Source organism: Phascolarctos cinereus, unplaced genomic scaffold (assembly GCF_003287225.1).
Source record: "Phascolarctos cinereus isolate Bilbo 61053 unplaced genomic scaffold, phaCin_HiC Scaffold_1;HRSCAF=81, whole genome shotgun sequence".
Lineage (NCBI taxonomy): Eukaryota > Metazoa > Chordata > Mammalia > Diprotodontia > Phascolarctidae > Phascolarctos > Phascolarctos cinereus.
Genome location: NW_027555514.1, coordinates 163,458,830 through 163,482,462, shown reverse-complemented (window position 1 = coordinate 163,482,462; position 23,633 = coordinate 163,458,830). Strand labels below are relative to the sequence as shown.

At 38.0% G+C, this 23,633-nt stretch overlaps 1 protein-coding gene across 15 annotated transcripts in view; it reads left to right on the top strand.

The window, feature by feature from the left end:
• Positions 1-23,633, top strand: part of CELF2 (CUGBP Elav-like family member 2) — a 1,000,575-nt gene that overhangs the window by 612,346 nt on the left and 364,596 nt on the right. For 2 of the 15 annotated variants that reach the window (XM_078154843.1, XM_020999714.2), the window contains exon 1: positions 13,045-13,506. The exons of 12 other annotated variants lie outside the window; for them this stretch is intronic. In XM_078154843.1, the coding sequence (XP_078010969.1) occupies positions 13,433-13,506 (74 nt within the window). In that variant the 5' untranslated portion in view covers positions 13,045-13,432. Of the gene's footprint in view, positions 1-13,044; positions 13,507-13,786; positions 13,868-23,633 lie in introns of those variants that run through there. One more of the 15 variants, XM_078154863.1, reaches the window with a different exon arrangement.

The following is a 23,633-nucleotide window of genomic DNA, read 5'->3' as shown; positions in this document are numbered from 1 at the left end:
TAATATATTAAATAACAATGAAGTTGATTAATGATGGATGTAATCAACCAAGAGATAGTTATTTTCTCTAGCATGCATGTTTTGCTGAAAAATATGCACAAAAAGCAATTAAAAAAATCGATGGATTTTAGAGTAATTTTCCACCACATATTTTTTTAGGCAAGAGAGATATCAATAGACAAAATGAAAATCTTTTAGTTGGATGTAATGTTTCCTGGCCATGCACCTTGTTAGTTTATTTTATCAGTAGTCAAGATGGAATTAGGGACAGCATTAAATATGTATGAAAATATGTGTATTTGTGAAACAATAAATATCTATCAAGAGTTTGGATATAAATTGTTATAATTTAGATTTTGGAGGATATGAAATATGTTTTAATGTTATTACTAAACCGTCAGTGCAAATGTGACTGGTATTTAGCATGAGCAATTCAGATCTAGAGTGCTTTTCTTAAGGCAAAAAGCTTCTGATGATATTTTTGGAAACATTTACTGGCCCTCAGAGAACAGATGAGATGATGCCTCTTTCTCTAAAGCTAAGATGTGATACGTTTTTGAAGTTACTCATCTCGTACAGAGCGGATTCCAGAATTTGCAATTATCTTGGTCTTTTACTTCCAATCTAATGTGAACTGTTTGCTCCAGTGGGTGCACTAGCAAATTGCTTTCAGGAAGAGCTCAGAACAGGAAACTGGTGAAACCTTTTCTGGGTGTCTCCAGCTCACCCAGCTTATAATTTGGGAGAATCCAGATCCAGACACCAAACTGAAAGTAAAGAATTCATGTTATCTCTGCGATTTGAGGGGATGTTAAACGGTATTTTGAGAAAGCAGTCTTAACCAATAGTTTCCTCCATTTCCCAGGTGCTCAATAATATTGTATTTGTATGAAGAAATAACTTTGAAACATACATGCTAGCTTCTTAGTCATGTTAAATTACAGATGCTTCCCTTATAAATATTTTATTTCTTTAAGTTTTGGGTGACTTTTGTTAGGTCAGAGTCTCTTCTGCTGTTTTTACACATAGAAATTGAAATCCACTTTCCTAGATTTTAGTAAGTAACCCTTTGCTTTAATTAAAAGATCAGCTCACTGCTAGGAATTTGGGGAACTTCTCTGTATCCATTTCCCTAAGTGTACCAAGACAGCTAGTCTCTTTCCTGCAATAATTCTCAACTGTGTAATTCACCCCTCCCACAACCTTGCCAAGTGACCAGAAGATGCCAAAATAAAGCATAGTTTTGAATACAAAACTATGCAAAGTTCAGATTTGCAGAGAAGGAACCATTGAAAATTCAAATGGGCAAACTGTCATTTTGAAACAAACTGCAGAGATCATACCCAGAATATCCTCCCAAATGAGTTTTGAGCCATGTCCCTGTGTTTTTAATTGACCACAAAGTATGATCTCTAATCCCAAGGTATTAATATTCTCTTTGTTAAAGCAGAATAAAAACTGAAGTGTTCCTGTTACCAAGTTTAAGTATATAAGATTGCAAACTATACCTTTGGGGCTGAAAAAACAAAAGAGCACATTCAATTAATATTCATATCTAGAACTTTTATAGCAAGTGCAGATTGTGCTTGAATACTTAGGAAGTCATTCAAGGAGTGAATCAATACTAATTATTGTAATCAGGAGGGTTAATTAGCAGAAGATGCGGCTGATGGAAAGTTCATTGCTTACAGCCCTGGAAACACCTATGTTGATGAAACCTAAAGGGAAGATGCCAAGGAAAGAGCTTCATGTGAAAAGAAGACAGGTTTTCACTTGGCATTAAAGGGGCCATACTTGCCAGAAGAGAAGCCTGCCTTGATTTTCACACAGGATGGATATCGAGGAAATTAGAAACAGCCAACTGAGTTGCTTGTAAAGCGATTTCTGTGGAAGTCATTAATGGAGTTCAGGGGCTTTCTTTGCCTCCTCTACTGCTCTGCAGCATCTATTTGTACCTCCTCCCCCTCTCTCTCTCATATGTTAATCTGTGCAAATCTTTTCAGTTTCAGTCTTATTTATGAATCATCCTTATTAGCCTGCATTCACTTTTATAATATGGGTACTTTCTGAGGGTTGCAGGGCTTTTTTTTTGGCGGGCTCGGGAGTTTCTTTTTTTCTTTCATACAAATTTCTCTCTCTGTCTGTCTCTGTTTCTGTCTCTGTCTCTGTCTCTGTCTCTCTCTCTCTCTGTCTCTGTCTCTGTCTGTCTGTCTGTCTGTCTGTGTCTCTCTCTCTCTCTCTCTCTCTCTCTCTCTCTCTCTCTCTCTCTCTCTCTCTCTCTCTCTCTCTCTCTCTCTCCTCTCCCCCCCCCCAGTGCTGCTGGATTTGAGAGCTTCTTTTAGCAAGTACAGTCTCTTATTTTTTTTTTTAGGAGAGATGCAGCCATATTTCATTCAAAGGACAGGGTTTGGAGAGGATTAACAATTTGTGGAATTTCAGTTAGCTGACATTGGGAAGAGGGTGTCTGGGGAAGGAAAACATTCATGAGGTTCAAATGATGTGGCCAATTAAGAATTAAAATGAAGTGTTCTAGAGTTTAAACACCTCTACATTTTACATGCCAGCAATCTCCAGAGAGTAATCCCAGGAAAACTATAAACCTAAATTCAAATGAATGTGTGTATATGTGCGTATGTGTGTGTTCCTCCCCCACCATGCATGCCCATTTCCATTCTTCTGAACATTATCATTCAAATTATTCCCTGGATTATGATTCAGGTACAGTGTCACAAATACTACTGGTTAAGTGTTGTTTTTAGATGAGGTAAATTCTGTTTCTAAACATATCATCCCTGCTTCCTGTAATGTCATTAGGGATTATCAGGTACAGGTGTTATTTATCTTTGCCACAGCTTTCCCATGACTCTTTTACTGCTTTCCCACACGCTTACTTGTATGTCAGCCTTAGCAGAGGTAACTGAAAATGTCAACTATTGGGAAATGATGACACCAAGCCCAGGATGACATACGTTACTAGGGCAGTATGAGCTTCAGCCACCACAGCCCATTCCAACTTGACCTGTTCTATGATTGGCTACCTGAGAAGACAATGAATCACGGGAGTTTATGAAACAGGACTTGCCAGCATACCCACAGAGGAAATAAAAACTTGAATCTTCTTGTCATAGGAAAGAAGAGCTCATTTAAAACAAAACAAAACTTATAACGCTGCTATTTGCACAAGTTTTTAAGAATCCTTTCTCATTCTCTCTCTGTGTCTCTGTGTTTCTCTCTTTCTCTGCCTCTCTCTGTTTCTCTGTCTCTGTGTACCTATGTCTGTGTGTGTGTGTGTGTGTGTGTGTGTGTGTGTGTGTGTGTCTAGATTATTGGTCTTTAGCTGTCCTCTAAACTGACTGGTTACAGTATAGTTGAGCCTTTATATAGGAGCTGATCAAATGTTTCCCTTCCCCATTGTAGAACTATCTCAGGAATACCAGTATTAAAATGACCTTAGATGTGACTGTGTCTTTCTGTTTGGGTCTCAGGTTTCTAGGTCTTCTTTTTGCCTGTCTATTCACCAGTTCCCCTCCACAAACAAGATGGTTCAGAAACCATCAATGGGTATGGTTATTCATCTTACTGCTAGGCAGCATGTATTCATAAAGAGGTGTATGATCTCATTTTATTCCAATTCTGAAATTCTGTGATTCTTTTTTAGGTAGGAGAGATCAATCTTAGGTGCCATTAATTAGGGTGTTTTTATTTTTTAGCTATCAGGACTATCTTCTATACCCCACTTCTAAAACGTTGTTAAAAGGAATATTTCCAGAAGATAATTGTCAGCCACTCATCCCACCCTGAGATTCCCTGGTGGCCATATAAGTGGAATTAGGGGGTGGTTAGAGTCAAAAGGGAAACCCTGGCGCCAGAAAAACAATAGAAGCATCATTTCATTTCTTACTATAACTTTTAGCTTTTAAAATAATGGGGAAGGGGTAAGGAATAATAGATAAAAAGCATTGTGTGTGGTTTTTTGTTTGTTTTGCTCATCATGAACCTTTGTCTCTTAAATATTTGACATATTGCTAAATTATCTACATATTTCCTTGCCTGAGGTTTTTGTGCTGTACATCATGTATTGATGGCAAAAATGCTGGCCTTAGAATGTCTGAGTTTGAATTCTGCTTCTACTCCTGGCAAATCCCTTATCCTCTCAGTTTCCTCATCTTTAAAAAAAAAAAGATAGTAGCAATCATCTCACAAGGATAATGGGATTATCAAGTGAGATTATATATATAATATATAATATATATATAGCATTTTGTAAACCTTAAAGCTCTATTGAAATGTTAGCTATTAATAATAATATTGCCACTTGCCTGAATTTCCCAATCCATTATCATTTTGCCCATTAACATGAGTCAATAAAAGAACCATCCCATTGTAAGGGAGATTATGGAGTTTGACCTATACTTGGTCACTGATTATTTTCTGTGGGTTTAGGCACATTTCCCCTCCTGAAGTAAATTCAGCTCCCCAAGGTGCAGCCCTCTGTTACTTCCAGCTCATTCCTTGCCAAATTTGTGATCCGAGTAGAAGAATGAAAGATAAGAGAAAAAAATAGAATACGAAAGGAGAAATAACAACCCTTTTACTTTTAGCAATTTCTCTTCTTTTCTCCATTTCAACTATTGAGGGTCCTAAGAACATAGAAAGGAAGAATTTTAAGCATACACCTAGGATTTTCTTTTCTTGAGTTGTTTTTAACCTCTGGAATAGGGAGAAGAGCTAGAAAAATAGTAAATGTAGATGAATCTGAAGCATTCTTTGAACATAAATACAGAAAAAGTATTCTTCCCTAATTCTGTGCTTTGTCTCTGTGGAGGAGAACAGACAGACAGCCAGTAGTTCATGCTGTGATGATCAGCCAAGTATGTATGGAATATTATGTGCCCAGCATAAATACAGTGAGAGATATAAGAAAAATATGTAAGAAAAAGTTCCTTACCTTCATGGGGTTTACAGTCCTGTGGGAGAAAAGGGGCAGAGGTGTGGGACAGACATGATCAATATACATGAAACCTAGAGAAAGCACAAGATGGGGTATAATGTGCTAAGTCATGTGGTATAGGCAATAAATGAATTGTAATTCAAACAAAGTTGAGTTCTGTGAAAATCAAATTACTATAGGAAAGGTTGCATGGAGGAAATGAGATTTGAGATAGAGCATGTAGTATAAGTTGGGTGAGGTAGAAAAGAAGAAGGGAGGGAATGATGGTAATATATATACATATATACATATTAATAATATAAAAACAGTAACTAGTATTTACATAGCTCTTTAAGGTTTGGAAAGGACTTTACAAATGTTATCTTGTTTGATCCTCACAACAGCCCTGTGAAGTAGGTGTATCCTCACTTTAAAGATGAGGAAACTGAAGCACAGAGGGGTTAGCTAGGTAGTAGCACAGAGAAAAAGCTAGGTGGCACAGTGGGTAAGAATCCTGAACTTGAAGGCAGAAAGAGGAGTTCAAATCCCATCGCGTACATTTACTAGCTGTGTGACTCTGGGCATGTCTTAACCTCTTTCAGCTTCAGTTTCCTTCTCTGCAAAATTGGAATTAAAAACAGGAAGTACCTCACAGGGTTCTTACGATCAGATGAGATAACATTGTTATATTTGCCCATTATCACACAGCTAGTAAATATATGAGGTAGGATTTGAACCCAGGTCTTACTGATTCCAAGTCCTGTGCTCTAACTACTGTGCTAGCTAGCTGGCCCAAATAAAATAATACTGCTTTAGGTCTAGAACTAAGAGGCAGATGGATGACATAGAGAATATAGCTCAGGGAGACGTGCTGACACTGTATGACCCTGAGCATCAATTAACCTCAGTTTCTTCATTTGTAAAATAATGAGATAGCCTCTCACTTCTCTTCTGTCTTTAAATCTATGAGCTTACAGTGTAATGCTCTTCTTTACAAAAAAACAGTCAACTTACATTTATGACCCCTTCTAATAGCAGCACGTTCATATAATGTAAGGAAGGGAAAATATTACTTTGGATGTGAGAGAATTGAGGCACATGATGGTTCAGTGTGCCAAGATCAGATCCTTTGTAGTGGACTCACCCAGGAACCCAAAGCTCTAGATATTTTACCAGGAAAACATGATTCATGTATCTACATTAGAATTTTTGTGTGGACATCTAACTTTTTAATAAATAATTCCTATAGCCTCCCTTGGAACATTTGAGAGAAAGGGGAACAGGAAAACAAATTGTTCTTTCTTATGGACTCTGGAGATTTATTATCAGAAAACAATTTAAAATAAGAAACCAAGTGAAATTTTTCAAATCTCTTTAAATAATCTTAAAAATAATCTTTTAAAAAATCTTTTAAAAATCTTAAATGGGTCATATTTGAACCATGATCGTGGAAAAAAAATAGATACCTCATGTTCCAAAACTTAAGTCCCTTTCAAACCACATTGCCATTTTAATAGATTAGTTATAGAACTGGTAGAGTAATAAGAAGGTTAAAACGTAGTAGTTATTATCTAAAGATGATGATAGCTATTCATTCATTTATTCATTTATTTAGATTTCCCAACTAAGAAGCTGTAGTCGCCCATTTGGTAAAGGGACTAGCTGATTCGTCAGAAAGTTAAATCATTAGCTTCCAGTGCCATCCAGCAGGATCTCTGACAGAATGAAATGGAGAACCCAACAGGCTTGGTTCTCAGGTCTCATGATGTTTTCATTCTATTTTAAAGTAACAGTCTTATCCAGCTCTTGTCTCCAGCCTCCATATTAGGTGTACTCCCCACATAATGGACAAAAGCTCTTCTACAGAGATTAGTTATCGTTGCGGGTAAAGTAGATTCATGTGTTTTAATTTACTGAAACCCAAAGCTTGTGCTGTGCCTAATCCTCACTCGTCATCAAGATATATTTGTTTGAAAAGGAGAGACCCAGACAAATGGAGCTGAAGTACCTCCCGAGACTGGCTCATAAGATGGGATTGTGATTCATGCCAAGATCGCAGTCACAGAACACCCCACGAGAAGGCTCAAAACGCTTTCGTTTCTTTCTCTTTCACCCCCCACCTGTTGCTGCTTTCATTGAGACCCAGAGTAATGCCTACTGCTATCTCCTGTCCAGTCGCAGCTGTTCATTTAGACGTTGGTTCTATTTCTTAAGGCAGTAATTCATTCTCTTCTTTTATCACATGTTCCAGTAACTTAAATGTGAAACTAGGGAGAAAACTTTTCTTTGAGTTAAGGGAAGGGGGAGGGAAACTGCACAGAAGTAGAAGGGCAGAGGTTGAGATAGATTGCAAACCTTTTTCTGAGGAGGATAGAGTAAGGCAGGGATCTATTTTCTCGATTACAAGTCTGTATAAACCAGTGGAGTTTATTCCTGTCGACAAGACTAGCACCAGAGTTTGTAATCTGGGAGAATTTTTAAAATGCAGGCATCTTCAAGGGTGTCACCAAAGACATTCTTTCATCATTCTGCAAATATTTATCGATGCCTCCAATATACCATCAAAACACTGTTTTCTTTGCCTACTTTTCCCTATTTCTGCCCTTCCTAATTTTCACATGCAGTTACCCACTTTCATTTCACACAGTACTTGATCCTGCCTCCCTTAGCATATCCCCTGGCAGGGTCTGAAAAGGAATTGCAGTGCCCAGTGAATAGAGCAGCTGTTCCTGGTTCAGAAATTAGCCTCAGCCAAAGCAAAGCCCAACTTGATTTCTCTTCCAGATAAGCAATGACTGATCCATTCACTCTTACCTCTCTCCCTCTCCCTCCCTCTCCCTCTCCCTCCCTCTCCCTCCCTCTGCCTCCCTCTGCCTCCCTCTGCCTCCCTCTGCCTCCCTCTGCCTCCCTCTGCCTCCCTCTGCCTCCCTCTCCCTCCTTCTCCCTCCCTCTCCCTCTTCTGTCCCTCCTCTGTCCCTCCTCTGTCCCTCCCCTCTCTCTCCCCTCTCTCACTCTGTCACATACACTCACACTCACACACACTCACATACCCTCCATAGTAGAGCTTTTGGCATTGTTCAATACTTGCAGCTCCCTGTTGAGAAACAAGGGGGGGGGAATGGGGGAAAGAAAAAAGGAAGGCAGAGAAGAAACAAAAAAGAAAAGAATGGACAAAAGCAAAGAGAGAAAAAAAATGAAGGAAAGATAAGATGGTTGTTAGTTGGATAGGGAAGATTTTCAGTGTTCCCATTTTCTCTGTTGGAAGAAATCATTATAAAAATCTCAGAGTTACACCTGAATTTCTGAGAGCAAAAGTGTGTGGACTTAGTGTGTGTTAGTGAATATGTTCCTTGTGTATCTCTATATATGTGTATATATGTGTATGTTATTTATGTATGTATTTGGATGTCTGTACAGCAAAGCAACACCTTCAGTTTGAGAGAGCCTTCTAAATGTAGATAAATTCACAGTCGGATATTTGCTGTGAATAAAAGATGATTCAGGGAAAAAATTATAAATAAGCAAAGTCTGCAGTAGTTCTTTTAAAGCAGATATGCCTATTTTAAATGTACTTTAAAATTTAAAGTGTGATTTTAATAGCATGTTCATGTTCCCACAAAATCTTAATTTTAAGACTTATTTTTATGAAACAGGTGGTATAACCTTAATAGAATTTAATAAGGCCAGCATTTCATTAGTTTTCAAAATAATAAAAAAAAATGCTGGTAGAAAGTTTTCACTTTTGCTGTCAATTAAAAAAAATCAGCCTATAAGCTTTATAAAACCAAGAAAAGATACATTCACACTGTATCACTTATGGATCTGTTTTATTTTTTAAAGCACATGAAAAACACCACAGTTCATTTTTGCAAGTCGTTAATGAAGCTGGAATGGGCTAAGAACAAACACATGGCCACAAAGTCAGATAGTCTCTCAGGTACTTAAAATTCATATGGATTTCCAATTTATTGGCTGGAAATGATAGGAAATTCCCATTTAGGTCCCATTTTTTCTGGCTCCAAATTGCTCTAAGCACATTGGTGGGTTGTTGTTGTTTTTAACTACAACAGTTATGTTAATAAAATTTGAGTCTGAAAATGTGATAGGGGAAAGCTGTTTTGGATTCTGGCTTGACAGGAAGAGCCAGAAGTTCAGGTAAAACCTTTCAAAGAAGGATACAATCATTGTAGAGAATTTTTCATGACTTTAGGTAACTGTGTTGCCAATCTGGTAATGCCTTTTAAAGAGTTTCTAATTAATGTTTCTAATTAATGTTTAGTGATAACAGAATGAATATTTGTAGTGGAACACACTGTGTTATTGGTAGGAGGAGGGAATCAGGTGTCCCATCACTTTCTTTACTGTTTCAAATCTTGTGTGTGAGACACATTAGACTCTGGTATCAAAATAAAATAACATACCTTCTTTTAATAGGATTGTTCCATTGGAAGTCTGTGCCTGACTGCTAGATCATTGATAAAGCGGGAGGGAGGCCTTTAACAGAAACAGTATTTCATGTAACATAATGTACAGCATTTAAAAAAAAAAGTTGGGTTTTTTTTAATTGAATGTCCTTGCTTTGAGGCCAGCGATAATCTGGGTCTCAAACTGTGCTCATTGCCCTGAGTTTACTTATAGGATGGAGAATAAGGAAGGTGGGCATTTAAAATGGAACACTGTGCATTTATTTGCCTGGGAAGGGTTGCTATGAAATGAGGTCATTCAGAAACTTCCCCCTTGAAGTGCTTCCAATTCTTACATTGCCTTTTGTTTGGGAAATGAATAGCAAGTTGATTTAAAAAAAAGGCAGGGGGTGAGACCATTAAGGAAGGTAGGGGGATAGGATGAGAGAAGAGCTTCGGGCTTTAGCTCCTAGGACTGAAACTGAAGAGTCCCAGAAAAAAAGTGAAAGCTCTGGCCATCCGGTTCCTCACAGTTATATCTGCCATGATGTCAGCATGTAGGTCGTGCAGATGGGAGAGGCTCACTCCTGTGGGTGCTGTTTTAACTTCACCAGAATGCTAAATAGCTCCACGGAATCTGAAGGCTTCGGCAGCAAGCCCAGTGGGGCTAGCCATCAACTAAACCCAACTAGCAAAACATGATACCGGATGACTCAGTTCAGCATAAAATGAGTCAAAGGGGTTACATTTCTTTGCATCTTTTAACTCTGCCTTCTGTCATTTTAAGCTTTCCTTGAGGAAGAGAGGGATATTTGGAGGATGATAATTTGTTTAAGCTTAAGACATTTTAAAAGTTCAGTTTTTAAAATTGCTGCTGTGTATGGGCTGAGATCATGGAAACATAATAGATATTTGAAATAAGAGCTTAGATTGGAAGACTGCTGTTAGCCCTAAAATGTGTTGCTTGTCTCCTCCCCCCAGCACACACATCCCTACATGTAGGCCTATGCTTCTATTCCATCATTTATGTATTTGTAACTTCACTATTCAAACTCTGCTGTACTCCACAAGCCTTCCTTGGTTCATATCTCTGTGTCCTTTATAGAGTGAGTTTCTTTTGTATCTGACCCTGGTCCTTCTTCTAACTTTAAATGGGAAAAGCAAATGTGCTTTGAAAAGTATGTTACACTGTAGTTGTTAAATAAAGCAGTAACCTATGCACTCATAATGCTTTCTCTATGACCTACTTACATACAACTTCACCCTCCTTATAGTATGATTAAAAGCTGCTTTGAATCCACTATTCCCTCAAGGGATTTGAGGCTAGAATTTAACAAACTGCTGAGAAGGCTTAAGTCAGTAAGAGGGCTTCCCTACAGCTTCTTCCAGCTAATTCACGTGCAATTAAAAGGAAAATAAATATTTCAAAAGACTGTACATGTTAATGAATAATGTTCCACCTTATAGAATGGGGTACTTAACCATATACAATATTGAGCTTTGTTTTAGAAGTTGATTTTTCTATATGGTTTTTAAAAAGAGGTTTCCTTTGGGGGGGATATTTTGGAGGGTCAATTTTGTTTGGCCATATGGAGACTTACTATTTATGATGTATATTATTCATTTATTCCTTATTTTAAGTCTCTTGCACTCCTAAATAATACATACAAAACTGAAGGTCAAGGATCATCTCTGTCAGTCCAATCAACCTTTTCTGTAGAATAGTGAAGGAAATAAAAAAAAACCACCAAAACCAACAACAAAACCTTCATATTTTCCTGGTCAGCAGGAGTAAGCAGGCTTGTGGACAGTGTCTGGCAACAGAGGGGAATCAGGGTGTATAGACATAAGACAGTTTCATTCAGTGCTTTTTTCAATTCTCTATGAATTTAAAACTGATACCTCAGCAATGGAGAAAATATTTTAAAACTAAGGTAAATCCAACTCTTGCTAGGATTCACTATTGTGGAGGTAGAAAGTCAAAAGTCCTGTGTTAGTTCAGCTGAAGGAAATTAGGCTAGCTTCTTGGAAGGATGAATTGAACTAAATCTTCCAAGGTCCATTACCTTATAGTACTCAGGGTCCCATATCTGGATAAAACTGATATGTAAATGTCAGCTTCACCACTTAACTGGTGAAAATTGTAGGTACTCTTCTTGTAGGCTTGTGGAATCTAAATCAGAATAAAAATGTCTTCTTCCTTGGTGGCCTGCTCTGAATATAGCATTCAAAAGGACTTTGGTAGAAGAGAATTATCTTTTCCCCCCACATTGTCACTTCCAATATCTCTAACTACACATTACTTAATTGGTTAACTCTGACTATGCTTTCATTTATTTGACAGAATAAGATAGCCCACCTCCTAGAGCCCAACATTCTGTAAGGTTTTGTTTGACACTTAGTAGCTGTGTTGTCACAAACAAGTCACTTAATGTCCTGCAGCCTCAGTTTCCTCATCTATAAGAGAAGGATCATAATACTATCTTTGGCTGTTGTGAGGAAAATGCTTTGTTAACCTTAAAGCACCATACAAGTGAGGGATATTATTGTCATCACTATTATTATGTCAATTTAATATCTGATTCTATGATGGATAAGAAGATTGAAAGAAAAAATCAGATGGGTTTGCAAAAGAGGCCTTGCAGTACCGTGGTGTATACTAACAGCAATGAAGTGAAAAGTGGTACCAGAATAGGGGAAGCATGGGAATTGTAAACTTGTAGACTACTTTGATGTAGACTACTTTAAAGTAGACACTTTAAAACCTGTGTGAAATGCACCAAACCAGAAAGCATTATCATTTTGTGAACTGTTCAGTTGTTTCAAGAATCCATTTATTTGAACAAAATTATTAAGAACCGACTTTACCACAGCATAATGTAAAATGCTTATTTTTCCAACACACCCTCAAACCGCCTTCTAAAGACCATCTCACCTTCTGTCTATTACTAATGGAGATTTTTGCCACTTTCCCCAATTCCATTAAATGTAACCATTCCACATATTTAAATACATTTTAGCTGAATAGCTGCTACATCTGAGAACTTAACATAACTCATCCTGTTGGATTGTTGTGTGTCTAATAGTAGGAATTTATAAATTAATGATTTATCACTCGTAGGAGAAGATAAAATGTGCCATTTCTGTCATCTCATACTTGAAACTACTTACTTTTTTCAGAATTTCAGCATAATGCAAAAAGAATTGTTTCTGTGCAGGATTAGGGGTTTTTTCCCCCCTTCTTCTTTCCCCTTTACATGTTGAACCAAGTTCCTAAATGTAATCTTTGATTATTTAGGCAAGATATAATTTACCGGATATGGTTTCCTAATTAAATCATTAAGTCCAGGTAAGTTATTCCTAGAAAGGTCACTCGATGGCAATTCTGCCTTATAAAGCAGTCTATTTAAAGCCCTTTATCTTTCTTTTTATTGCTGGGGCTTGCCGGTTGGTTTTTTTGTTGTTGTTGTTGTTGTTGTTATTTTGTTTTGCTTTTTTTAACTTTGTACTGAAATCGGCCTTGGCAACATAGTCACACCACTCCATGCTGTCAGGTCTGGTTATAAAGCCTTTATTGTCGGTTGAATGGCAACTGGGAAGATTTTTTAGAGAACTCATTTGCATTTCCAGATATTGTTGGAACTGCAAAAGTATTTGTTGCAGTAGTTCCTCTCCCCAGAAAGCCCTTTCTTGCCTTGTTGTTCTTCTTCATGGTAGGATCTTTGCTCCTTTTTCCCCCTCTTCCATTTCAGGGGTCGTTGTGGGGTGGGGAGGTAGGGAGAGCACCACCTTAGGCGGAGTTGCAGGGGTTAAGCTGTAGCTGCAGTGGGAGCGTAGCCCCGCCCCTTCTTTCAGCACCTGGTGCTCTATAGACAGTTGCCTCAGCAGTAGATTTCAGAGGGGATTGGAGGAAAAACAAGAGAGGGGGAGAGAATGTGACAACTGCCGCTTTGGGTTGCTGCCTTGGGGGGTGGGGGGAGGCCTCCCGCACCTGTCCCTGCCTGTCTCTCAGCCAGCCCAGTCGCTGAATCAGACCCAGCCCGGAGCAGGCATCCCTCATCTGCCAGACCCGGGAGCGAGTGGTTGCCCCGTAAAGAACATGACTTCTTCCTTCAAGCTGGATTTCCTCCCGGAGATGATGGTTGATAGCCGCTTGCTAGTTTCGGAGAGAATGTAAGTGGAGCCCTGGCCGCCCCTGCCCGATGCAGCAGCATCTTCGGAGCGAGCTCTGGTGCCTCTGAGGGGGCAGAGCGTGGGGGGCTGGAGGGAGGGCGGCGGCAATGGGGAGCGTTCCGAGGACACCTTGGGCCATTTAAACAAAGCTCGCTGCTGCTGCTGCTGCCGCCGCCGCCGCCGCCGCCGCTGCTGCTGCTGCTGCCGCCGCCGCCGCCGCCGCCGCCGCCGCTGCTGCTGCTACCGCTGCCTCCGCTGCTGCTGCCTCTGCTGCTGCAAAGTCTCGTTTATCTGGAACCTCTCCGGAGGGGACTGAGGAATTTGCAAGCGGTTGGCATTCTTCTCTGCTCAGAACCGAACGGTAGTTGGTTGGGGGAGGGGGGGAAAGGAGGGGGTCTCCTCCACCCTTGGTGCCCCCCAGCCCTCCAAATATCCATAGATTAGCTGCTTCTCTGGTTGTCTGGCAGGAGGCTGGCTCCTTGAACGCGGTGAGGAGGCAGAATGCTTCCCCCCCACACCCCCCCATTCTATCGCGGTACCATGTGAAAATGCGGGCGAGCCCAGAGCAGATGAGCACACTTTCCCTCAGGTCCAGTGACATTCCAATGTAGATGGAGGCGCACGCGCGCCGGCGTGCATGCAGGCATGCATGCATGCATGCGTGTGTATATGTGTGTGTGTGCGTGTGAGTAATAATTTGGGGGTGGATAGGTATTTTTGCTAGCGCCTTCCAAGAACATAATTAAAGATTTCGCAAATTACACCCCCCTCCCATCTGACTTGAAATTTGTAAAGGTTCCTTTTTTTCTAAGGGGGGGAAAGCTTGTGGAGATGGGGAGAGGGGAGGGCGGAGGAGAAGTGGAAGAAGGGATAATTATAAAGTATTAAAATAGCCAGGTGTACTCTAGCGCGGAAATTAGAAGTAATTTTTTTTTACGTAATCATGATGGTTTGTCTGATAATGCACTGTGTAATTTAATAATTAATGTGATTCGGGTTGTCTTAAAATGTAGTCAAACCGAAGTAGATAATACTTATTGGAAGAGGTACGAGTGTTGGAATTCGTAAAGAAAGGGAAACATGTCTAATTTTATAGCTGCCTTCATTGATCTGGATATGAAAGTTTTTGCATCAACTCAGGAGCTCTTGGGTCAGGAGGATTTTACAGGTACTCCAAGTATCTTGAACTCCGAAGGAGGGAAGGAGGGAAAAAAAAGGAAGAAAGGGAGGAAATGTTCGATTTCTAAGGGGGATGATATGGAAGGTGAGTGGAATTTTTTTAGACAGACTATAGACTTCATCTAAGACTCGATAAGAAATTATGATCGTTTTATTTAAATTATTCCTTAGCATGAGGAGTGATAATGACTGTAGATCATAATAATATCATTGGGAGGGGGGAAGTACTATATTGGTAAGAGTGCATATGTAAATAATATTATTCATGTCCTACTTGCTGGAAGGTTTACCATTCATAATTCTTTCTGAAGCTTTTCACATACTCTTGCCTGTGTGGAGACCATTGAGGGCTTTATGATTCATTTCCCTGGCAACTAACTTTCCCCCAAGGTGCTAGATTCTTTTTCTAGTATGTTAAGTGTTATGAGTTGAGAGCTTTAGTGGTAGCCAATTGTTCCAGCAGCTGAGATTAAAGGGGGAGGGGGGCGGTTGGCGAGTAGAGGAGGGGAGAGGTTGATAGTAGAATGGGCTAAAAAGTGAATGACCAAGCACAATTTATGTAATACTTGCCCTCCTCATCAAGAATGTCACTGTTTGTAAACATGATCAGGTCCATTGTTTCAACTGAGGTAATTAGATAAATTAAAATATTGAATTTCCTTTTGGTAGTTTTCTGTGAGAAGTTAATCTCGATTAGTCCAAATCCCCAGGTTGCTTTCTTTAAAAGGTCTCTATCCAGTTTTGTATATACATTCTCTGCCCCTCTCATTCCTTTATCTACGTATCTATAGATAGCTATAACCTCTATTAGTTGTTTTTGAAGTGTTGTTATGGTTTCTCTTCAGGACCCCAGAGATCTGGCTGAATCAAAGCAGTATCTTATCGACACCATCATGGTTTGATTATAGTTGCTACCTAGGTGATCATAATATACCTAGTTAATGAAACCTCTCTCAACTTAAGCAAGGGAGCATTAAGAGCATCTGAAAGATGTTCCCTTTGTCATGTCAAATTATGAAAATTCAACTTGTACTTTTCCTCTGGTAGATGAACTGTAGTGTAGTGCTCAAACTGTTCCCTCTGAATAGAGTCTTTGTATCATAGCCTTGGAGACCGTTATTCAAATTCTAGAATGACTTCTTTTCCACTGAACATCCAAATATTACTTATGTCCAGATGATCGCTTTTGGAACCAGGACCAAATTATTTTTCTCTGTCAGTGATCACATATTAGAGAAAGAAAGAGAAAGGAAGAAAGAGAGAGTTGTGTAAAGAATAGTTTTGCACATTTGTTGTCAGAACAGTGGTTATATTTTTTCCTAATTCTGAAAATACTTATAATCTGCCCAACTAAAAATTAATGGTAAATTATATAAATTCTCTGTATGTTCCAGAGAAGTCATGTTTTCCAGTAGAGCTTGTAATTTAGCTCATATTAGCTAGCAAGTTGGGAGAAAGGGAGGGGTCACAAGGGGGAAATGTTTGGAATCTGTCTACCAGTAAATTTTACTGCCATGTTCACAATAGCTGGGAAGATTTATTATTTCGGGGAATGGTCTGTTTGTCATGTACAGTATATTGCCTTTCAGACTAAATTGTAGTCTGCTAGAGAGAGGCCTGTTCCTAAAAGCAACTTGAGGAGGCTTTTCTGGTGTTGAATTTCAAAAGTAGTAGAGTATATTTTCAATGGCATTTTCCCATAAGAATGCTATTAGATACTTTGCAGAATAAAATATGTTTGAGTCCTCCAGGCAGATGAACAAATAGCTTTTAAGAAGAATGATCTCTCATGATGCCCCATTGACTGTCCAATGTTTAAAGGGTCCAGGTCATGTGAGACTCTGTAGTGGTATAAAATTGCTGTTCCATAAGCTTAAATGTTTGAATTATATAGTCTCAATAGTAAAACTTTAATATTTTTACACAATGTTTCTGAAAATTGGAGGTTGCTGCAATACTTTATGAAAATGAATAATACAGACACTGAATTTTATTTCATGTTAAATTTAAATTGATACTCCATTTTAAGCCCCTGAGTCCTAGAATTACTTTTGTTTCAGGGTGTTAAGGTGTTTGGTAAGCTTTCTTTTGTGTTTTGTGCGTGGGGTCGTTTGGGGGATTTTTTTGTTTGTTTTTGTTTTTGCTGTTCGCAGGTGTGTTAATGGATACACATGAGTTTCACTTTCTTTGTGACTGCAATGTCTAGGTAACCAGGAGATTGTTTAAATTGTGGAAGTTTTCAGGGGAAAACTGATCTCTTTAGTATTGAAGGCCTAAAATGACTAGTTGTTGAGATTTGGGATTACAGAATGCTAAAAGACCCAGATAAAGCTGCCAAATCAATTAAGACTAACATTTGATTTTCTACCTCATGTATAAGTAACGTCACTAAAATGTGAAACTTGTGAGTATCATAAAATGACTGACTTGAAATCAGTATTTTTTTTTTAAATAAGGAACTTTTTTCTTTGATCCTGCTTAGTGTAAATCAGAAAAAGTTTCATACTGGGACATAATTAAACTGGTATATCCTGATGACATTTTTGTATGCTCATTTTTAGAATGCCATAGCATTAAGAGTTAGGCTTACTTTTTAGATAAAGGCCTTGCCTTCTTTGCCCCCCACCAACAAAAGAAACAGAAATTGATTAAAAAAGTAAAACCCTGGGATCTGGGAGGGGTGGGGAGGAAAACTTCATTAAGTTGTTTTGGGACCAGAACCAAGGGCTAAAGACATATTTGCTTGAAAATCAAACCACTGAGTGTAGCCTGAATCTTTATCTCAACTAAGCTTTATTGGAACGGTAATGTAGGTTCTCTTAAATAGGATCAGTGAAATTAGTCATTTAGTTTTTGGCAGGCATAAACTTCAGTCAGCTTGATGTTTTTAGTGCCTGTGAATAAAGTTGTTATCTTCAAGCACAAGACACTGATGTTGTCAGAAAACTGAAATGTTACCTCATAAGAATGATTGGGCACTACAGAAAATCAGCATATATCATCCACACAAGATTGCAGTCTTTGAATTGTGCTGCTTTTATCTCTAGATTGAGTCAAATTCACATTTATGTTCCATATGCTAATTAACCAATGAGGAGATATTTTAGTTCAAGCCATATTTTGGTTTACAAGGCACTAGCAAGATTGAGTGCCATAAGTAATGGGCTCCATTATTCATGTGGCATTTAAAATATATTTCAAAAAATGTAATTACAAATAATAAAATCCAGAGAGTGATCAGCTTACAGGCTTGGTTTCTAGTGGGCACTATGAAAAAGAATTAGCATGAGATGACTCCAAAATGGGAATTATGCTTATGGTGAGAATAATTTTTTGATCTGTTGGGAGAATTAAAAAACACATTTTCAGGTGGGATTGCTCGGTTAACAGTGCATATCTCAGAATCAGCTGTTTTCTGAGACAAGAGCTTCATCCCATGGTGACATTTTGGAATACTAATGTTATCTTTGATCTGGTTAGTAGTATTATTTTAATTGTTAAATCTTCCTATTTAATTGTAGTTTGCTCGATTAGAGATTACTTGGACATCCGTTGATGAGATGCCGAGAGAGGGAGAAAAAAGAACCTTGAAAGACAAGATAAAAAGGAGAAAGGATCTTCAGATTTAAACCCAGTAATTAAGATTTCATGGTGCCATTGAGCATTCCTCCTCCCCTCCCCAAATGACTTTTCTGGCAGCCATGATAACAATATATGTATGTATATTTGGCCTCTGATGAAAGATTCTGCAAAACCCCTTGCATTTTTAGATAAAACTTGAAACTTTGCATTTGCATTCACTCAAGGCTTTTCTTATAAACCACACACACTAACTTCTCATTTTAAAATATTGTATTTCATTATCCAAAATATTCTGATTCACTTTCAAGGTAATTGTCCTTGTTAAAGAGTTCATTTAGGCTCAGGAGACTGAATTTCATAATGAATCCCTAAAGTTACATTAGAATAACCACATACAAACACAACTCATAAAGAATTATGTAAAAGCAGTCCTGCACTGGAAAATTCATACAATGTAAGAAATACATTTCAACAGTAAGTGACCCTTAAGAAGCTAAACTAATAAGCCAAAGAGGTGCTGTTTCTTATGCTGAGGCTCTGTGCTCTTTAAATCCAATGAATAATTCCAACACTTTTCCTTCTTCGAGGGAAGGCTGCATTTTTATATTTCATTTGCAGGTCATGTCATCACAAAGAGGTATCACCTGATGTGATGTGATGTTCAATTTGCTTGATGATGCCATTGATGGAAGGACTTGTGATCCTGCTAAGATCTCCCAATTCGTTAGCAAGCATAGGTCCTTATGTAGCAATTGAGTTTTCTTTCCCTCTCAAGGAGGTACTGGGGTGACAGGATGGAGCTTGCATCAGTGGTGAGGGCTACTTGTGTAGTAGTGCAGAAAATGTATTTTTATTTTCTGTTAAGAAAAGGCCCTTGCTAAAGCTAAGAGAAGTAGAGCTGCACACTCCTGGACAAACCTATGTGGGAAACAAAAACTAATTAGAGCAATAAATGTGATGCTCGCAGGTAATTGTGAAATAATTATTCCCCTTTAGCATCATCACTGTTTAATTGTTCCATCCAATATTTCTATGCTCTGAATCCAAAGGTGAAGGGATGGAACTCATGGTTTCCCCGAAGGAATTTATTTTTCATTTACTATTTGCTTCAGACTTTTTTTCTCTTAAAGGACTTAAAGAAAGGAAAGGCAAATTATTTTAGAGGCTTTTTGAACAGCTTGATTTTCTTCCATCTGTTTTTAAAAGCAAAATAAGTTAATTGTAGGAAGTGATTACTAAGAAGTGTTTCTGTAAAGTGTTAATTCAGTTATGTGATAAAAACATCTTTTTTATAAGCTCTTAAATGTCTTTAAGATTTACACTCACCATTTTAAAAACAGGCCTTTAAAATTCAGAATCACATATTACATTGAGGCTAGTTGGTTTTACATGACAATCTTCACATGCACACAATGTGATGTTTGAAAAGCAAATGATAATTAAAACACTGTTAGTGAAAATGATCATATATATGTAATATAAATATATAATCTATTGTTACTTTTGTTTTCTGTTAAATATTAATTTTAAAAAATGAATGCCTCAAAGATTCTTGCAAATCATATCGGATTACGGATGCTTTAAAATATTCATATCAATAACGATTTAAAGGAAATTGTATTTAAGCCATATTTTATCAAGAACATGTTTTAGTTATAATGGTATACTTCTATGTCAGAATGGTGTGGAGGGAGAGAAACAGACAGCGTGTGTGTGTGTGTGTGTGTGTGTGTGTGTGTGTGTGTGTGTGTGTGCGGGGGGAGAGAGAGAGAGAGAGAGAGAGAGAGAGAGAGAGAGAGGGAGAAATACACCTTGAAGGGGTAAAAAATCTCAAGGATCTATCTTCCTCTTGATGGTAGAAAAATAAGAATTACCCAGATTGGTGCTCCATTTACAGATAGTTCATTAACTGCAGTGTTGATTTTTAAATGGGGGAATACTCTACCATGTTCAAATCTGAGTAATCCAGGAAGCTGAAGAGGTTCATCTGTTCAATGGGACTCTGGTTGTATATGTGACAATTGTGTACCTCCCTTAGAATAGCTGTGCTGTCTGACATTTTCAGTCCCTCTCATAGGCTTGAAGAGTTTCCATTCTCGTAAATGATAGTGATAACGTAACTGGACTAGAATTAATTTCAGTTCACTTATTAGACAAGACTGACATATTTAGGCAACTTAGTCTTTTTGTGTGTCTCAAGGGTAACTAGTTACAGTTATACACACATATATTCAATACATTTATATAGGTTATTATTATTATTCTTTCTAAAAAAAATTATAAACTTCAGATCCTGTGTAATGGCTCTACTGAGGGATATCAGGTTTTCAGGAAGTATTATACACCCTTTCCCATAAACTGTATCATCATTTCTCTTGTTCTGTCTTTTACAGAACCTGGACCCTATTCTGTATGGTAGATTAACTCAATTTGGAATTTGGATTAGAAATTACACAAAAATATTTGCAGTGTTTTTTTTCTACTGCCTATGATCATTAGTCACAAAACAGCATTGTGCCTAATTTGAGTTACAAACTATTCTGTGAGGCCAAGTTCCTAAACATATTGTATGGAATGCATGCTATTAGAAAATACCCTTCATTTGTCTCAGATTGTACCTACTCATTGGTATTGAGGCATAAGTAGTCGTTAAATATATACATACCATGACGTCCTTGTACTTCTGTATAGACAGATTTAGGGGGCAACAAAAAACTAAAAAGTTAGTTAATCTGAAAGACAAAATTTAATTTGAAAAATGAAAGTGAACCCTGCTAGGGTCAGGTGTGTCCATGACGTCAAGGACTTTTCATGAATTCTGATATTCCTTTAGAGGTTATTACAAAATTGGTATTTTAGAAGCAGCATTTTTACTTTGTCCAGACTTGTGATTTCATTGGTATAAGGAATTTTCAATGAGGAAACTCTACCAGTCAGTAAATATTCTGCAGCTGATGAGAGTTCTGTGGGGGACTAGGATGTTGAGTGACTTGTCCAGAGTGATAGAGCCAGTAATTGTCACAAGTGCAATTTAAACCCAGGTCTTCCTAGCTCTGAAGTTGTTTTTATCTATAATAAATCTAGTGTAGCTCAAAGAGCACAGGTGTTAGAGTTAGGAGACATGAGTGACCTAAGTTTGAGCCCTGACTCTACCCTGAGGGTTATGGTATAATAGACCTAAGTCTAGAAGGGACCTCAGAAGCCATCCAGTCCAGGGGTGTCAAACTCCAACAGAAATTAATCCCAATTCGGGGCAGCTAGGTGGCGCAGTGGATAGAGCACCGGCCCTGAAGTCAGGAGGACCTGAATTCAAATTCGGCCTCAGACCAAACACTTGACACATACTAGCTGTGTGACCCTGGGCAAGTCACTTAACCCCAATTGCCTAAAAAAGCAAAAAAAAAAAAAAGAAAGACAGAAATTAATCCCAATCCCTCCATTGGACTACATATTGACTCAGAAAAGCACAAATTAACATTTAATTGTATTTTCATTTATTTTGTTAAAACATTTCCCAATTACATTTTAATCAAGGTAGTGCTGCACTCAGGAATTTTCTAAATCTTGAGTTTGATAATTATTAAATAGAATATATTTATAGTTATAATGCTAGACTTCTATGTCAGATTTATGTGGCCTTGAATTCTATCCCCACACATCTTAAAGATAGGGAAACTAAGGTCCAAGAGATTTGTTGACTAGATCACATTGCACCAATAATGTTCTTGGTGGAATTTGAACCCAAGTCTTCCATCTTCTCAACTAATATTCTTTCCACTTTACCACATTGAGACTCCGAGCAAGACACTTATTAGTGGATTTAGAATGGAAGATCCAGGTTCAAATTCTGACTGTACTGTTTACTACTTGTGTGAGCTTAGGCCAATTGTTTAACCTCTCTTCATCCTACTTTCCTCATCTGTTAAAATGAGAAGGTTGGATTAAGAGATGTCTAAGTTTCCTTTCAGCTCTACATTTATCATGCTTTCTGAGTCTCCATACAATAATTATCCTCCCTGGATCATTTTGAAGGAAAAGTTATGTAAGCCTCTTAGACCTCTGTAAATGTGAATAGTAGTAGCCGAGAAAGGAAGAAGAAACTTAAGGTCCAGCATCTTGACTAAAGGTATGTAGCAAAATAATGGTGGACTTAGGAGTAGATACCAACTCAATAGTCTACTCATTAGTATATTCCAAAACACTAACTTTTACTAAAAGTTTTTTAAAAACAAAACATAAAAAGCCCAGGCTATTCCAATGAAAGAACCAAGATTTTGTGTAATTGTCACTTCAACACTTCCTTAGTATATTTTCCAGCTCTGAGTTGCCTATTTACACACCTGATACCTTAAACATTTTGGGTAGAGAGTTCTTTGCATCCCTTCCATATATTTTTTGTTACCATCAATGCAGTTCCTTTAAGACCTTTTAGGCTTGAATTAATTGTAAACATAGAGCCCAAAAGTGGCTAAAAGTAATGAATTATTTCTTTTTATAAAAATCTCTTGAGGCAGCATAAGTGTCCTCGAGAAAATGTCCTTTTAACATGCCTCAACAAGGTTCGTGCTTACTTTTCCAGTCCAGTTCCACCTTTCACTCTTACTTTTGGTTGGCCCAATGTTGTAGGTGTAGCACCATCAGCCATGAAGTCATAACTTCCCTTTTCTGCTTTTTAAAAAAAGAGAAAATAAAAGAAAGAAAAAAACTTTTGGAAATTTTGGATGTATGCACAAAGGAAATCCAACTCAAGCTATGCCCATGAAAGTGATTGAAGTTTCAGGTTGTGTGTTTTAACACAAGCCAGCACCCAACACAGATTCACCAGCTCAACTATTGCCCTCATACTCTGAAGTTTCTGAAAGAACCCTTCGGTTTTAAGGCCGATGAAGCAAAAGGAAGCCGAAAATTGATATTTTATCTCCCTGTGAGATCTTGAGAGAAGACAAAGACAGAGGCAGAGAAACAATAAGAAAGGAAAGCATTTGTTGGAGAACTAATGTAAATGTATTTAGCTTTGCTCACCAGCTTACCTTTTGACCCCTGAAACTATGCACCAAATTCCTTATCCCCCCACACATGAAGATGCTAAGTCTTGCATCATCTACCTCATGGGTAGTTCTAGGTAGGAGAATATATTTCCAAGCACTCCAGAACTATGATGAACTGCATAAATGGAAATTCCTTCTAATACGTACCAGCTCAAATTTGAATCAAATCTAAATAGTACTATTTTTGGAGTATCTCTGTTGTGTCTTTTTTAGATCTATTTGATTCATAACTTCTTAAAAATTTAGTTTCTGTTTAGATTTCCCAGACATCTTTCTAGATTTAAAAAGAGGGGGTCACTTTATTTCCACAGTACAATT